The sequence below is a fragment of the Stegodyphus dumicola genome, chromosome X2 (genome assembly GCF_044657685.1).
Source record: "Stegodyphus dumicola isolate Sdum_Otavi_A_Nest chromosome X2, ASM4465768v1".
Lineage (NCBI taxonomy): Eukaryota > Metazoa > Arthropoda > Arachnida > Araneae > Eresidae > Stegodyphus > Stegodyphus dumicola.
The window spans coordinates 12,492,237-12,509,535 of NC_140781.1; the positions used below are offsets into that span (position 1 = coordinate 12,492,237).

A 17,299-nucleotide genomic window follows, 5' to 3' on the forward strand; every position below is an offset into this window, starting at 1 on the left:
TTCGTTGTTAAAACAAGGGGGAATGAAAAAAAATTCAAACTTTTAATGGTGAAAGAAGATTAATTTAAACTTTCTTTTGAGAAATTTCATTTTTATTCATTGCATAAGAATTTAATTGCAACGATAAAATATGTATATTTATGATGTAACAGATGCCTGTTACAGTACAAAACTTTATTGAAAATTTGTTATTCGAGAATTATTATTGTTATGAAATGTATTATTATTGTTATGTATGTATTGTAATTGTTATGAAAATTTGTTTGTTATTTGTTATAACTCGCATAATGTTAATTTATATGAAAAATCTGGAATTTGAATGTAGTAAAAGTAAGCATATTTTGACACTGTTATTAAACTACTTGATAAAATGACAGCAAAGGAAAATTTACTTAAAAAATCGTGAACTTCATTAGGGAAGGAGGGAAGGATTGAGTGTTAATGCAAGGCACGCCTGGTATCTTAGCAAGTAGTAATACTTTCCTGACTTAATTAGGCTCTACCACGTGCCCTCTGGTAACAAGGACTGGAAAAATCTCGGTTATCACCTTGCTATTTCTAAAAAATAAGAAAGAGCTGCGATACAAGTAGTGTGCATATAAAAAAAGTTTCTTTAATACAAACTTTTGCGCTTATAAATTTGCCCTCTTCAAATTTAAAAGCTTCTAACCTCCTTAAAAATATTTCCGTACAACCTTCCTGTATCACACATACTTTTACGGCATGAAGTGGATGGCCGACGGCGATTGTCAGCCGCCAGTTCGTGACGTCACGATCCGGTAGTTGGGCTTCTGTTTAAGAAGGTGTTGGTTGTACCCATATTCTGTTGATTCGGAAGAAGAAGCACAACTAGTTATATCTCAACAAAGAAAAGCAGAAGTCTTGAAAGAATATCATGATTCGACCACGGCAGGTCACTATGGATTTGAAGGGACATTTTATCGAATAGCAAAAAGATTCCTTAAAACGTTTTCCACGCATAAAAGGGCCCTCGCGTTGTTTGCAGTAATCCAAATGAATTCCAAATGATTTATAGGTATAGCGTAAATACTAAACGTTTTTCCTTTTAAAAAGATTTCAATGAAGGCACTCCTAAAGAGGAACATAGTCCTCAAGGATGTTCTACATCTTTAAAAATTGTTTTGATTTTAGGCTTGTCTCGATTTGAAAATAATTTGAATCGTGCAACAGATATAAGATAAATTATTTATATTGCTAGCAGAAATTTCTAATTTTAAATTTTAACTAGTCCTTTCTCTTTTTCTACCTTGCCTGGTTTATTTTTAATAGAAATTATATTTAAAAGAAAGAGGGAGAGAGGGGAAAAACAACTATAGTAAAGATTTCAATTTTCCTATCTGGTTTCAGAAAATGTACGTTTAAAACTTAAATTATGCTTAAATTTAAAAAAAGAAAGAAAGAAACTGCACAACGAAATATTCGTAGACGCCAGAATCATAAACAGCATACCTAACTTTTAGGTACAACAGTGACTGCAGGTACTTAACAGCTGCGATGTCCGAAAGCTCGTTTAAGTTTTTCTGTTCGTGTCTCTTGCTTTAAGGTTTTGTCAGCTTTAACATTAACGAATGTAAGCAAGCGGCTAGATTTAGGAGCGAAAGCCAGTGAATTGCTTGAATATAAATGACGTCACAGCTGCGACCAATCATCGACCACAATGTGGAAGCTCGTATTGATTGGCATTTTTTAGCGGAGTGATCATGCTATCCACATACACGCCCGCGTAGCAAACATTAGCATACACTTGCTCGCTCCAAATCAATAGACATAGATTAGCGGTGTTATACCACCTAAAAACGAAACAAATAAACAAAACAAAAATAAAATCCACGTTTCTTGTGTTTTTTATATTTATATGGAAGGGAACTCTCTCCTAATATAGAAAGTTCGCTATTCAAGTTTTACTAGGGAATTTATTTCACGCGTATAGCAAAAAAAAAAAAAAAAAAAAAAAAAAAACCTTTTCTACCCTCATTTGAGATCAAATGATCGTATTTAGTAAGGCAATAAATTCAGCTATGAATAAGTAGTATTTATAGCAGTAGCACAATTCTCAGCTCAAATTTCTGAGTAAATGTTTTATTGAGTTTGACAAATGTGTTAAGTATGACTTTTATCTGTTGAAAGCATGATCGCAAATTAATAATTCAAATTTTACAAATGAATTTCTTAACTTTTTACTTCTGCTTATTCCGCTAACAAGAAAGATACAATTATCCTAATAAAGACTATAGAACATTTTTCCTTTCAAAAAACATGCTCTATATTATGCAAAATAGCCCTCAAGAAATTATCAAAATTTTATGACTTAAAATTCTTTTACTCGTAGTGAAAACAACAATTTTATGTGCGGCATAACACAGAATTACATTGCATTATTTTTTTTCCTTCAAATTTTAGTATTTCCACTAATAGCAATTTTAAATCCATATTTATTTACAGACAGGAAACTTTATGTTTTAGAAATTTTAGGAAAACGTAAATGAGTAACAATATTCATATATGATTCCCTAATACTGAAATTAAAGATATCTCATGCAAATTTCATCGCATAAGGATTTTTTTAATATTACAAAGGAAGTCCGTTATAAAATTTAAGTTTCGTATATTTTTAATAAATGGCATTACATCACCGAAATTATCTAGACCCTTATTTTAAATATTTTTTACACTGAAATTATAGATAAACGACCAACTATTCGAGAGAAATTTAGTTGTGCTATCGTTTTAAAACACACTGTTTAGGTTCGCATATTTCAAATGCTTCTGTTAATGTTCAATTACTTTTTGATTCTCTTTTATCCTTGCCATTTTCGAAATATTTAGAAAGTAATGATTTAGTTGATTTAGAAAGTAAGTCCTGTTTGCGTATATATTCTGAGCTTTTGATAGCCCGTAGATCGCGCATGCGTAGTTACATCATTCAGCTTGAGAACATTAGCTTAGGCATTTTTTAGTCCAAAGAACGTTAGCACAAAAGGGCTATTAATTTCGTTTTGGCATTTTGCGTCGAAAACTTTAAATGTCCTTTTCACTTTTCAAATTGTTACCACCAAATATTATCGCCCTGTGTTATATTTAAAGAAATTAAATAATGAAGAATCTGCATAAATGTACATACGTTTCTCGCCTTGTGATAAAGCAACGGTACCTAGAGATATCAAATTTTGAATAACGTAATCCTTCACCGAATATGGGCATCTGGAAGCCCTAATTTTGAATTAGAATTATTATCGATTTCATATTTTGTCAAACAAAATATGAGTCAAGAATTTGTGATTAACAAATTCAAAGATTTCAAAGTGAGCAATGGCAACACTTACGGGGGGGTAAAAACATTTTATCTCAAGCACATGAGATTGTCTATCGGAAATTTTAAAGATATGCTCTTTTAAATATTTTGAGATATGGCTGTTGAATTGAATTTTATGGTTAAAGTCGAAGAACTTGATATTTAATAACTAAAGGCATCACAGAAAACCCCTTTGGACGTAATATAAAATATGAAAGCTTTCAGAATTTTTAGTCCAAAGGGGCTTTGTCCTGAGGAACTATTGTTTTCGTTTTGCGATTTTGCGTCGAATCACTCTGAATATCCGTTTCACTTTTCAGACTGTTGCCACGAAATATTATTGCCCCGTATTATATTTGAAGAAATTAAATAATGAAGTATCTGTATAAATATATGTATGTTTCTCGCATTGTGATAAAACATCGGTACCTAGAGCTATCGAATTTTGAATAACGTAACCCACCACCAAATGTGGGTATCTGGAAGCCCTAATTTGGAATTAGTTTTATTATCAGTTTCATATTTTGTATAACTTTAAAGAATTTTTGATTAACAAACTCAAGGATTTCAAAGCGAGCAATGACAACGTTGTATAGAAAAAACATTTTGATTTCCAGCGCGTGAGACTGTGTATCGGAAATTCTAAAGATATGCTCAATTTAAAATTATTTTGCGCTATTGCTCTTCAACTGAATTTTATGGTTTAAGTGCGAATAATTGTAAGGTTTTAAGTTAAACTAACCAAATTTCTTTTTATTTTTAAGTTACCCTTTCCTGTAAACTCTTATTTCAACTTCCCTTCAGAATGAGCGCACGGTTCAGCTTTATGCTAATTTTTGTTGGAGCCAAGTTTTGTATTTAAGGTTAGTGAGAAACTTCTCAAGTGTGTTATCGCTCATCACGTGACATTGGTCACACATCCTGCATCTGCTATCCTGTCTCCACGAGAACTACGTTCGGCATTTCCTTACCTGCAGCGCTCTTAGAAGCACCAAGGTTCGATAGCCGGAACACAACCTGCAATTTCGCAGATTAATCGCGGCAAATAAAGCAAGTTGGAGTTGGAGTTCTCAAGTGTGAGAGAGCTTTAATGTCAGACCACGTCGGCTCGGTGGACGTTCGCCAGAATAGTTAGTATTTAAATTCTTACGCCTTAGTACTGTTTCTCAAATACTGATGGAAGTGATTTAAGTGCGTTAGTGCTTAGCAAAGGCTTGCTACGCAACACAAATAGGCAAATCTCGCGTTTAAGCTCTGTGACAGCAACTATTTAAATGTCTACTGAAGTTTTACTTTTAAATTGCTTAATTGTTCAAGACCCAAGCGCGATTATTATTTCTTCTGTTATCACTCCCGAGTTGGGAGTTGCTGTAAATAGTGATTTCAATAAAAAGGGTCTTTTACACCCTTCTTACGTTGTAATTCTTCTAGCACTCTTAAGAACATAGCTGCATTCAGCTCACTGTTCGAGTCAGGACATTGATACTAGCACCTTTATGTTTGCCAAAAGTATGCACAGAACATTAAGTCCTGATAGAATATAATATTGAATAAAAAAAAGTAACACACAAAATGTTAAAAAAACGCCCCTTTGGACGTAATTTAAAATCTGAAACCTTTCAGACTTTCTTTTTTTATTTTTAAAATTGAATTTTATTTCGCTCAATTAAAATTTAGGTTTTTTTTTATTTTATTTTATTTTTATTTTATGTTTATGTTAAAATTTGAAGACATTATTTGTCCGTATCATGTTTAAAACAATCGATCGCCCCGCCACTTGTGAAATAAGTGCCGGTATCAAGTTTCTGAATGCGAGAAGTTTTCGAATATTTGGAAATTCATCAGCGGATAAGCGAAATTTACGGAGAGAATGCGATGAGTGAAGGTATGGTGTGAAAAATTGTTAAGATTTTCTTTAACGTAATGTCCACGACGATGAGCGCAGTGAACGCCCGTCGTTGATCATCGAAGAATTGGTGAGCTGCTTCGACGAAAAAGTTTGTTCAAATAGGCGATACCGATATCTAATTTGTCAATGCATTTTCAAGACATTTCACGAATACCTTACATGACATTGTGACCTTACACGACATTTTCATTACAAAAAATTCAAATTCCGAAATCACTAATGGACTTTCGGAAATGGAAACGGATGGGGGCAGCCTTGAAGATTTTGACAATAGAAGAAAGACTTTTTTGAAAAGAATTGTCACAGGCTCGGAAACATGGGTTTTTTGGACACTTGAAATGAAATGATAATCACTGGAATGGCGGAATACTTCTTTTAGTCCGAACCTACCTCTACCCAACATCTATCTGGTTTCTTTTGGCGACCAACACTTTGCAAATGATGATGGGATCAAGGTAAGCGTTCAGAACTGGTTCAGGTTGCAGACAGCATATTCTAGTGCAACATACTCGCTTGCCTGACACATTGCCTTAACGACAATGCCCGCGATGAGACACATGTCTTAATTCGCATGTTGAATATTATAAGGTATATTCTCCCTCCTTCCAGCATGCCTTCGTGGTGTAATGGTAGCACACTCGATACGCATTCGAGAAGTCTAGGTTCGAGTTCAAAAGAGGGCATTGCTCATTTTTCACATCTCCTGCTTCAGAAATTCTAATGTTGAAAAGTAGTTTAAGGTGTACAGAGTTTCTGTAATAAAATACAAATGAAAAGAAATTGCTAATCATTTTTAATACCCAAACGGTGCTTACTTTCTGAATGAGCTTAGTAATTACTACAGTAAAGACATAGCTACCATCGTCTCAAATTCATGTGCACCATAAAAGTGGAAGTAGAAGACAGCTATTATATTAATATACAATGAGTTTTCAAATTTAAACACAGAGATTAAGAAATAGAAATGAATGTAGAAGATTATAACAAGCCTCAGTGAACTGGAATGTCTTTCCGTGTGGTTATGTTACAAATCCGTAAATTTGTGGCTACGAAATATCGTAAATATACATCCGTGATATCTGTGACATGCGATATAGGAATAACATAATTTTCGATTAAGAATGAATATATATACATATATATATATATATACAAAATAGGAAAAATAAACAGAGAAAGGAGTATGTATGCTGAAAATATAAATAAGTTAAATGAAATCCAAATAAAAGAATTAGAAAAAGTGCCCTAAGAAAGTTATTCAAATACAGTGTAAATAATAAGCGAATATGAAGAAACACAAAGGTCAGAAAAATAAGTTTAAACATATATCTACTTTGTAAGGATTATGTTAATTTTTCTAACAGTTAAATTTTGAGTTAGACTTCCTTCCCTTTCGCTTCTTAATTTCAACTTACAACTTCAGGTCAGAACGTACTTTTAGAATCGCGTTTGAATGCAAATTCGAGGAGAAGTATTTAACCGCGAAGTTCTACTGTCTTCGTTAGAGAGAACCAGTGATTCGGGCTATAACGCGTCCGCCTTTTTAGGCTACTCTCTCTTAAGCTATTATTACACTCGGCCGTACTTTAGGCCCATGATAGCTTCGCTGTTATTCAGCTTTAAGGGGCCAACTCGGTTAGAATCTTGATAGCTTCCGCTGTATCTTTATATCTTTTTAGTTAAGAGTAGTTAAGTTAATTTCTTAGTTTTTGAGTTCAAGCCCGAGTGGCGGCTTTATTGTAAAACTCCAAGACGGAGTTCTATTAAACTTTCATTTGGAATAATAAAGGGTCTTTAACCCTTTTCAAATCTTACTCATTGTCTCAAGAACTCAAGCGATTATTCGCTTACTAGTTCTTAAGATTCCCTAAATTCAACTGTAACTCAAAAGTACACAGTACAGAATCTTACAACTTCATAAACTTTACTCGTATTTTAAAGCCCATAGCTAATTTTACCAATTTGACCATATTTAATTCTATTATTAAATTCTTTATTTTTAAGGATCGCGAGATATAATCATTATAACCAAACTGGCAATAATTAATTATTGTGAGAAAAGCATACACACGAGCATTTAGGTTTCTGGTTTACAGGCCATTGTTTGTCTGTACACTTTAGGTAAAATGGCATATAGCAAATAAAATCTATCAAATATAACAGTCAGATTTCAGATATGGTTTTTAGTGTGATATCAGTTTTGGGTAGGATAATCAATCACTTTTTTTAAAAAAATCTGTAACAACTTTTCTTTAGAGTTTACTAACAATTATATTTGAATTAAAACCTATCCTGTCTTTCTCGGCTTATTTCCCCATATTCGCTCACACCACTAAGTTATGCAATTTCAGTGATATGTGGTGTAGTTTAAAGATAGCTGTTTAATAAGTGCGGGTATCAAGTTTCGTAGCCAAAGACATATGCAAGCGTTCGCCGCAACGCCACTGTGTTACTGAGGACAAGTGCTTGTTGATTATGAGAAAGGTTAACACATAACTAGTATTTGTGCCGTTGGTAAATGATTTAATAATTTAAAGATAGTGTAAAACCACTGCCCCTCTATATTCAGCGCTGTTACACAAATCCAATATTGTACATAGTTCTGTACTGATATGTATATTTTCAATTTGTTTATTTTTTACCATATATTTAGATACTATGTCCTCCTACATTAGCTTACGCACTAGCTGCAATTCAACTTTGTTCGTACAGCGCTGTTACAGTTTTGTCATTCCCCGATTACTCAAAGTGATGCATGTACTCAAATCATCTGTAGATCAAAGTGTTCTGTCATCATTAACAGTTTCCAAGCTATATCTGGACTGCTCAACAGAGCTCATCTCACTGCCGTAGCCCTAGTTTCTCCGGACAAGTTGGCATTTAGAACCTTGTTTGTAATAAATTGAAGTCTTAAGTAATGGGACATGTAGTCTCCTTTTGTAATACTTTTGTTCAACAGTACATCAGCTTAATTCAATTGTAACCCACGAGGAACGGCTTAATAAATTTTATTTCGATTTCGATTCCGATTTGACTTGTTAGTATGATAACTCGCTAATAGTTCAATATAGCTGAGAATTTTTGAGCCGTTTTGTATACCTGCTTTGTATTTTACAGTATATTACACTGCAACCGTGCGAACATGTTTTATCAGTGACTTAGATTTCATTAGTATATTAAAGAAATTCTTAAACTCTGATTCACATGTTTACTTAGTACATATTTCAGTGAAATAAAAAGCAAAGTTTCTTACTTTAATGAAACTTTGGTTTAATGAATAATATTTTGAAGAACACATTTAAAGCCTCTAGTTGTATAGAGACAAATGACCAAGAGTAAATATGCTACTATAGGTAATCTCTGATAAGGCAGATAATTCAAACAGAAGTCTAGCATAAGAATTACCTGGGAATCTTTGAGCCCTAGTTTTTCGGCGAGTTTTTTCCGATCAGGTTTGCTGATATATTTCTGCATCTGAAACCTTTTTTCCAAACCTTGTCTCTGGGCATCAGAGAAAACAGCTCGTCTCATCATTCCTCTTCTTGGTTTGCCCCTAGCCGCTGCTGACCAAGGAAAAGGAACCGTTGCTGGAGGTGAAAGTGTCGACTGAGAAGCTCCTAGAGAAAGGGGTAAATTTTGACCCATCATAGTACTGCTGAGATTTTGGTATCCATGGCCAATGTAGGAGCCTGCTGGAAGTGTAAAGATTCAATCAGCTAGATACATCACAGAAATGATAATATCGGTTTATGTAATTTGCATAAATAATATCAGAAAGAAGATTTAAGCAAAATAACGTACAAGATTTCATGAATTTCGTTAATATTTATGCAAACTGTACGCAAAACGATTATTTTTTGTACAGTATGCGTAAATATTTAAAACAAATTCCTGAACTGGATTGTATGTAATAAATATACTTTCATCAAATTGAAATTTTGCATTAGATTATACTCTTCTATTAATAAACTTCACGGAAAAGTTAGGTTGCAAGCGTGAAACTGCATATGGCTGCTTAAGTTACAAGTGTATTTACAGAAGAAATGCATGAAGTTAAATGATCCAGTAAAGCTCGGTGTCGTCTCGAATTTAATGGAGAGTATTCGGAGAATAAATTTAATTAAAGAAGGGGAAAGTAAGCTGGTGTGCTAGAGGTCATAAGGAAAGATATTTTTTAAAAGAAAGTTGTGTTTAAGTCTCGTTGAAAAGAAATATATCAGAAAAAAGTGAAAAAATGTTTCTTCTTAATTTCGCAGAGGGCTTAGTACCAGAGGTGCTTTCAATAAAAAAATCAGAATGAAGCTACAGAGAAAGCTCTCATTTGCTATTTACTGTAAGTCAGTAGTTGCCCAAATGTGTACATGGATGCGCATGGCACCAGAATAGAGACAAGCTGTAGGACGGAAAAAAGTTTTGAAGTGCTCTGTTTCTTTTATGTATTATTAAACAATTTCGATAATTAGACTAGAAGAGAAACACGCTAATGTGACAATCAAAATCGTAAAAACAACCTTGTATTTAGCGTAAGTATAATGAAACACTCAATCGATTTCGAGGGCAGCTAAAGGTCCCTCCTCATCAGGAGAAAGAAAAAGGTATTTCTTTCAAGGTTGTTTTTACGAATTTGATAATTACGATAATATTAGCATGCACTTCTTTGGATTATTAATAAGATGTATCTACTTATAATTGCGAAAAAAATTATAATTATCAGATGATTTTATTACTTATACCTATTTGTCTATTAGCTTTCATTATTACATTATTTTCGACCATGTTGTTACCTGAGCAATATATACATATAGGTCACGAGGCTGAAAAGCGTACGAAACACTGCTATAAACAAATATTCCGAGCCAATTCAAGTTGAACTGAACTACTTAGTACAATAATTGTTTATGAAAAGTATCTTAGTTTTTAAAAGGCTTCGAATCATCTAACGGAAAATGAATTATTTAATCATGCTAAGAAGAAGGAGGGTTTTGTGTTTGTTTAACTAAATATGGAGAAACATATGAGGGCTTTTGGAAAATAGGCTTATGCCTACATTACTCCTAAGGAAAACCCTTAAAATGCTTACACTCAGTGGTAAGCTGTAGTTGGTGCTCTGGTGATTCCTTTGTTTAAATTTGCCTCTAATTCCCAAGCTCCTTGTTCTTTTTGTTTTCTATTTTATTTATCTCAAAAAGAAGAACACATGTTACTAACTGAACTTCGTACGTTAGTCTAAAGACCTCTAAATCCGATGACCACTATTTCTGCGACAAAAGAACAAAAATTTGTAATACATTGTTTATGTAAATTTAAATTTTATTTTTCAAAAATATTTTCTTATTCGTTCCCAGTTATTTGTATTTCCCTCTTTTCTAAGAGGTGAGATATTTAATTTTACTTTGTTTTCTTAAGGCAAAGTACGAGCCCTTTGTTAAAATTTCCATAACTTACTGTAGCTTGCACAGCCAGCATTTGATGGGGATTGAAAGTGGGAATGAATTGTCAGGTTAATCATTCCATTCATTGGTCTCATCGACCTGAATATAATGAGCACGAGTAAAGAGGCAAATATGTTTTGTAAATATAAAAGCATAATAAACGCTTTTCTAAATAATAATTTTAAATATAATTTTGATGGCTGTTTGAAGCTCATTTTAAAAGATTTATTAATTATCAATACACCCATTGCAAATTACAAAGGGAATAACATATGTGTGTCAGTAATTACGAAAATAAGTATTTCTTATGTATGCAAAACAGCTTGAGAAAATATTTAAAAAGTATATTTAAATATTTTTCTTCAAATAAATATTAGAGACCATGGAGGTAAGAAAGGAAGGAGGGATTAAACTGTCATTATAAGTTAAGCACTTCTCTAAGGCTTCGGTCTCCAGATGGGGTGTGTTTTGTTTACTTACATTCAGAAGTTCGCTTGACAGAGCTCTGATACTATTTCGACATACGGTAGTTCCATACAAATCAAAAAATAGAACACTTCCGCATAAAAAAAACATTCATAGTGAGATGGATAACAACAATTAAAATAATTAATTGGATGAAAATAATTTGCACAATTTTAAAAAATCAAGTCCCAATTTCACTTTTTGTTTAATAAACAGATGCAAGTTATGCAACTCAATTAATGCTTTTTGATCTCTCTTTTCTTTTAATCTGTATTTGTTTTACATAAAGTATTTCAGCCAAATAGGATTTCCTTCTAAAATGAGTACAAACATCACAGAAATAAAAACAGTGGCTAAATAGTAGTTTTGAAACAGATTTTGTTGTGGCTTTTCCGAAGCTTTATTATATTAATTAGTTATTCCCTGTTTTAGGCATCTTTATATTACTCTGCCTTCTGCTGTGTATCGCCTTCTGCTGTGCCTTCTGCTGTGTATTCTGCCTTCTGCTGTGTATCGAGCCCTAGAACTACCAACTTACCTTCCAGTCTTTTCAGATATGACCGAACATTCTTAATGAAGAACCTTCGTTAACAGTCTCATCATTTAAAATTATGGAAGTAAGAAAGGAAGGAGGGGCAACTCCGCACTAGGAGTGAAGCACTGCTATGAGGCTTCGGTTTCCAGATGGGGTGCTTTTTGTTTACATTCAAAAGCTCCCTTGACAGCGCTTTGATAGTATCTCGACACACGGCAATTCCATATAAATCGAGAAACGGGGCACTTCAGCATAACAGAAACATTCATTGCGTGATAGATAATAGCAATTTGTATAGTTAGTGACATTTACGCAAAAATCCCACCTTGTTTATTTTTCGATAACTAACAACAGCGATTTTGATTATGAATTTGTTTTATAAAATTCGAAGCTGCTGAACTACAAAAAAATAAATTTTAGTAAAAATATTATGTTTGAAGAATGAAAAAGTGCCTTACGGTACCTTTAAATTGTATGCGTCTTTCAATACCCTTGATCGAGTATTCGCTACTTTTTTTTTATGTTCCAAACGCCAAAATGTTTGAAATAAAATAATTTTTTTTTTCATCCACATATTATTGTAACGTGTACTTTTTAAAGATTTTTAGAGGAGAGGCTTTATAGTTGCTCATTTTAAACTCATCATTTTATTTTTATATAACTGAAAAAAAATCACTTTGGGCTTACACGTTTTACTTATTTGGGTTAATTAAAAAATAAAATTATCACCAAATGCTGCAATCCTCGTCAAAATTAATAAATATACACACAGATATGCGAATAGCTTAACTTTTACTTGATTTGTAACCACACATTTGTGTTAAATTATGTACAGTTTTACACAAATGCGTGGAACAGAAAACGGATACATTTGCGAATTCGGCTAATGAAGCAATATGATACAGAGTAAGGCAATCAAGATTGCGATCTGATGACAATGCGATTAAAGTTTAAATGTGAAATGGGTAGTTATTATATTATCAGAGAACACTTAAACTGTGTAAAAACGCTAAAAGAGTTATTGAGTGCTCTGCCTAAGTATATTTGCTAGAAGATTTGAATTTGATAATGAATGTATCCTAAAACGTGTTTTAAGTCAAAAGTTTGAAATTGGATGGCTAAATGTAAATATAAAATTATGCATGTTAAAATATTTGTAATTAGGCACATAGGTCAGGTTAAGGTTTCATTAAATATAGTAAGGCATGCAAGGGTTATCTGCCTAAAGGGAGAGAAGCCATTGGGGAGGAATTTCGAAGAAGAACTTACCTTTGAGTGGGTATTAAAAATAATGCGTGTAATTTTCCTTCAAATTATATTTATACATATTTATTATGTAAAAGGGTATATGCTATATTATTGTAAATTACTTTATTCGAAAAAAATAGCGAATGCACAGAAATTAAAGATTTGCACATGCCGAAAATGAAAAATATGAAATATGTGTGGATATTTATGCATATGCTTGCAAAAAGCATCCATCTGCTTTCAACAAAATACGTAAATATTTATTAAATTATTTGTAAATGTATTTGAAATGAAGGATTTATTCATTCATAAACATACTCATTCATTCATTCATACTGATGTGAAAGTTACTGTGAAGAAATTTAATTATTAAATGTATCTAAATTTATAATGATTGTATGAGATAAGTAAGTAAGAAAGAAGAGTTTTAGGATATATATTGTTGAAATTAAGGGTTAAAAAAATCTGATAAGTATAATTAAAAGAATTATTTCCTTACATCTTATAATAACTCAGTTACAAATTTTAAAAAATATTTTTAAAAACATCTTTTTTTTTTTTTATTCCCTTTCATAACTATTCAGAGAATGTTAAGTACTATTTAACGTATTTCACTATTAAAATGTAAGGTACTCTAATTTGAAATGGACCGAATAAAACATTAATTATAAGTTGACTTGGATTTTTCCATTTTAAAGATGCCTCAAAAGCTAAAAAATCATGTCATATTTGAGAAAGTATTTTAGGAAGAAGCTCTATAAATAAAAAAGAAATAATGCATAATTTTAATATTAATAATACACTAAACTGTTATCTTAATTTTCGTAATCCTTAACCGAATAATATCGAATTCCCTTAATTTTTTTTTGTAATTAACGAAAACTTGGGAAAATATTTTATTCAACTGAGCTAACAATTCTGTGAAGAGTATAGCATTTAATTCCGTTCAGAATTAAACGTTGTTTAAAAATGTATTCTTTTTATATACAGTGGTGGCCAAAATTGTGGATACTTTTGGAAATTTTTACGTTTTTGAACTTTGTATGCTTATAGAAAACGTTACGTTTCACAAAATGCAAACTTGTATATATCATTTTAAAGAGAATTTATTACTGAATTCAATACAAAACACAAAATTCAATTATTTGCAATACATAAAAAGTTAAACGATAATAGTTATCGATATACATTAGATAGTGATGATTGCAGTGAGTTATCAGTACTTAGTAGGGTACCCTTTATTTTTTATTACAGCTCCACATCGACGTTTCACTGAGCTGACAAGAGTTTTAAGCTCTTCTTTCGTTATTACATGATACCAGGAAACAATTATAGCCTCAATTAGTTCTCTTTTATTTGATGGGCGCCTCATTCGGACAAGAGTTTTCAAAGGGTGCCACAAATTTTCGATAGGATTGAGGTCAGGACTGTTTCCTGGCCATGACAACAATTTAATGCTTTTTGTACGAAACCACTCTTTCGATATTTTGGCCGTGTAGCAAGGAGCAGAACCCTGCTGAAAAATAAACTAAGCATTGTTGGGAAAGAGATCTCTGATGGAAGGTAGAAGTTTTGGTTCTAGAATAGTGTCAATGTATTTTCTGGCATTCAGTGTCCCATCAATGACACGAAGGCGACCAATACCATCTGCTGACATGCATGACCAAATTATAACACTAACTGTGTTCTTCACAGTTGCTCGAATGCAGTCAGGATGTAGCTCTTCTCCTATTTTACGTCTTACATATTTTCGCCCATCATTACTAAATAACGATATCTTAGTTTCATCACTCCATATAACTTGTGACTACTGATCATCTGTCCAATTAATGTGTTCCTTTGCCCACTGTAGTCTTTTTTCGTTGCTGAAAATTAAAATAAGTCTTTTCTCGTGGAATTCTACCTCTCAGTCCAACATCTGTTAATCTTCTCCTGATTGCTCTTGAACTGACAGAAACACCAGCATCATTCAGATCACTTCTGATGTCCGCTGATGACATTTTTCTATCTTGGAGACATAGTCTTTTTATTCTTCTGTCATCAATAGATGTGGTGCACCTTTTTCGGTCTTTTCCTTCTTTGTTTTTTATTGAATTTGTCTCCTGATATCGTAAACAAAACTTTCGGACTCCAGATGTAGTCACTGAACCACCCACCTGTCTTGCAATTTCAGCATTGGAAAGACCACTTTCTCGTAACACAATAATATTACATCTCTTTCTAGGTGTCCAATCTACTCTTTTATTTGACGTCATTGCTTCTTGACTAAATATTAAAAATTTTTACAAAATTCCTACTTGTAATTGCAGTGTATAAGAAACAGGTCCTCCTTCTACAGAACAAAGCAAAATAATGAATTGTTTCAAGCGTAAACATGATGTCAGCTTCTACTGGCAGTTACTAGCATTTGATTGGTTCTTAGAACAAAAACAGTGATCGGCCAGGAAAACTAGACATTACAAACCACTTCATAACTGTGTTTTTTATTTATATTAAAGTACATATAACATTTTTTGTATTGCAAATAATTGAATTTTGTGTTTTGTATTGAATTCAGTAATAAATTCTCTTTAAAATTATATATACAAGTTTGCATTTTGCGAAACGTAATGTTTTCTATAAGCATACAAATTTCAAAAATATAAAAATTTCCAAAAGTGTCCACAATATTTGGCCACCACTGTACTTACGACTGAAATAGTGTAGAAAAAGAAAATGTATACATTTATATGTATATTTACGACGTAATTACAAATATTTACATCCGATCGTGTCAAAACCCATTGATCTTAATGGTAAATCCCCCAATGTTTTGGGTCGCCAGTGCTTCAAAGCAGGGTCTCCATGTTAGAGATAGACTGACTATCAGTCTGTCATCGACTATCGGCATCTATTCTCATCAACAAATGATAACATCCTGGATAAAATTCCATTCACATTCTTTAATAAGATTAATGAAATTTTCTGTTTATATCAGCAAATAATTAATTATATTTTTTTTTACTCTTTCATACTGTAATAATTTACTGCTTGTTAGTACAAAAACTGAGCTAATTAGAAAATAAGCTTTTTAATAATATTAGTTTTTTCAACAATAATTTATTTATGACTATTTGTTACTAATAGTTTCTACAAATGCTTACGCCTTTAATGTAATCAATGAAAACTATTTGAAACCAAAATAAGATTTATATTAGTGAATTATAGTTAAATATAGTCTCTCTGATTGTCTAGAATAACACTGGAATAATTTAAAAATTATACCCGATAATGTCTTAAGACAGGTTTGCAGTCAGAAAATCGAAAACGTAACTTTCATAACTAAATAAAAAGCAAAATGAAAAACTCATGTTAAAAGATATTCGACAATAAGCATATGTTATAATCCAAATGGTAGTAATTAGTCATAAACTTAAACAGTTAATCGTAACGAGTTACACGTCGCAGAGTAATATTGTGATTTATACTGAGATCTGAGGTTTTAAAAATAATGTATCCATTGCAACTTCTGTACACCTTGTAATTATATATAACTAATGTATAATTGCGTATTCAATGTGAAAATGTTTAACACTGATGTTAAGAATATCTGTGAATATCTCTTTTGTCCGACTTCTAGTGCGGGCGGACTAGTAGTACGGTTATACTTGTAAACTCGCCGACGAAGTTCCGGTTCACTTTTCCCTGTCCCTGTCTCTGAATCACAACTGGACTGTATACTTTAGTTCGTGATGTGGTGCGAAATAAACCTCAAACATCCCTCAGCTTTTCTGTGGCATGTTGTATTTTCAGCAAAAATGCATTTGAACAGAGAAGCTTGGGTCTCTTCAGTCAGAATTAGAAGCACCTTATTTGTCAGGTTTTGCATCTCCTTACATCGATGTTCTTTGTTATCAACTTTTTTCTAAGTAGTCAGCTGCCCAAAATGGAATAACGACCAGTCTACAGCAGATATCAAAACAGCCATTCTCTCTTTGCTTCTAGGAACGACGAAGGGTTGAAGTAAGAGTACTTGTTGAAGTAAGGGTACTTGTAAGTTACTTGGAAGGTGAATATTTCAAAGAAAACTGTCCTACAAGAATTTTTCGCGAACCTTTTAGTAAAATAATATTAGACAGAACCATATATTTGATGTGCATTAAAAAAACTTTTGTAAAATCTGTAGTTATATTTTGTAAAGCCACTACGTTTTATATATGAGCAATAAGAGTAAGAAATTAGGGGTCTATAAACTTCGAAATAGGAACTTCCTAAATGCCACTACGAGATTTATTTTAAATTTAACAAATGGCATTTTTTAAGCATGAGTGAGCTATTTATACGAGGCTGAAATGTAAAATGCAAAGTTTCTAAATAATATTCAAAAAGCTGCAGCGCTTTTAATTCTATTCTCAACT

At 32.4% G+C, this 17,299-nt stretch overlaps 1 protein-coding gene across 3 annotated transcripts in view; it reads right to left on the reverse strand.

Annotated features, from left to right (window-relative positions):
• LOC118184382 (homeobox protein DBX1-like) overlaps positions 1 to 17,299 on the reverse strand; it is a 144,862-nt gene that overhangs the window by 22,357 nt on the left and 105,206 nt on the right. For 2 of the 3 annotated variants that reach the window (XM_085810017.1, XM_035354050.2), the window contains one exon: positions 8,628 to 8,914. In XM_085810017.1, the coding sequence (XP_085666143.1) occupies positions 8,628 to 8,914 (287 nt within the window). The remainder of the gene's footprint in view (positions 1 to 8,627; positions 8,915 to 17,299) is intronic. The other variant, XM_035354051.2, reaches the window with a different exon arrangement.